This window comes from Tupaia chinensis, unplaced genomic scaffold (genome assembly GCF_000334495.1).
Source record: "Tupaia chinensis unplaced genomic scaffold, TupChi_1.0 Scaffold000211_1, whole genome shotgun sequence".
NCBI classification, from domain to species: domain Eukaryota; kingdom Metazoa; phylum Chordata; class Mammalia; order Scandentia; family Tupaiidae; genus Tupaia; species Tupaia belangeri.
Window position 1 is genome coordinate 2,258,556 of NW_006159686.1, and position 1,331 is coordinate 2,259,886.

A 1,331-nucleotide genomic window follows, 5' to 3' on the forward strand; every position below is an offset into this window, starting at 1 on the left:
AGCTGCCGTAGACATGCCCGTCCTGGCCCGCGCGCTCCTGGTCCGGGCTCTTCTGCCGGCGGTCGCTGGCGTGGTTCTTGATCTCGTCCTCGTCGCGGGTCCCACCGTGGCTGGAGTCAGCGTCGTTCTGTCCGAACTTAACCCTGACGGTGCCGAAGCCCACGGCCAGGACGCTCTTGCGTTTGGATTTCTGGCAGGCCTCTGCGATCGACATGTCCACGCGGACCAGTGGCCCCTGGCCTTCCCCTTCTGCCACCACGACGGGCCACCTGGCAGAGCGAGCCTGGGGGACAGACACCACGGCCTCGTCCAGGGAGGTGGCAGCCAGTGAGAAGTCCTTGGGGTCATAGATGTCCAGGGGCGTCACCGAGCCATCGCTGCAGTGCAGCCAAGCGCTGACCACGGCTTCCTGCAGGGAGACAGGAGTGAGCGGGTGGCCACGGCCTCGCAGGGACCCTCCCACGGCGGAGCCCAAAGGCCCAGGGGGCAGGGGTCCAACTCGGAGCTGGAAGCTGTGAATGTGGGAGAAGGCACGTGTGACAGGAGTCACGTCAGCCAGCGGGAGCCCTGAGGGACACCGGGACACGAGCCCCAGCGGCTCCCCTGACTGAGACGTCACGTGACTAGGTTGCAGGACATGTCCTCCCAGAGCACGGTGGCCCCCACACAGCCCCTGGTCACGCTGTCACAGACGGGGCTGGTGGGGGAGGCAGCGCTGAAGACGCCGTCAGTCGGGGAATCCAGACGCCCCCTCCTGACGCGCAGCTGTGAATCAGCAGCGCTTTCTGCTCTGCCTGCACAGCAGGACGGCGAGCGCATGGCACCTCCGGAGCTGACCCTGCTGCACCCTCGAAGGCACCTGCTGACCATCTGCTGATGCAGGGGGTGACGTGGTGGCACGGTTACTGCGCCGTCTTCTGGGCATGGGGCCTGTCACAGACAGCACCCCCAGAGGACAGTGGGGCGCTCGGGGCCAAAGGAAGGGGCTGGCTCATTCTGAAGACTTGATTTTCTGCTGTGGCTGTCACTGACGGTCACTGACTGAACAGCTATGTGAAGTAACGGCCGATCGGGGGAAACCCTGTGAAAGCTACTGGCCTTGACTTGCTCCCACTCCCATCCTGTGAGCCCGGGAAATGCTCGCTGAGCACACGCCTTCTGCCTTTGCCCCTCCCAGGGCCATGAAGACCCACGACCAGCAGTGCTGGGGAGGCGGGGCCAGCCAACAGAACAGCCCTGGGAGGACTGGGCCAGGCGACGGCACGGTCCCGGGGAGGCGGGGCTGGACAGCAGCACAACCCAAGGGAGGTCCGGCCCGCCAATGACACATC

The 1,331-nt window shown here is 65.7% G+C and overlaps 1 protein-coding gene across 1 annotated transcript in view; it reads right to left on the reverse strand.

Moving 5' to 3' along the window:
* Window positions 1-1,331, reverse strand: part of TMEM132C (transmembrane protein 132C) — a 72,795-nt gene that overhangs the window by 3,090 nt on the left and 68,374 nt on the right. The window contains exon 8 of the mRNA XM_027771378.1: window positions 14-409. Within this exon, the coding sequence (XP_027627179.1) occupies window positions 14-409 (396 nt within the window). The remainder of the gene's footprint in view (window positions 1-13; window positions 410-1,331) is intronic.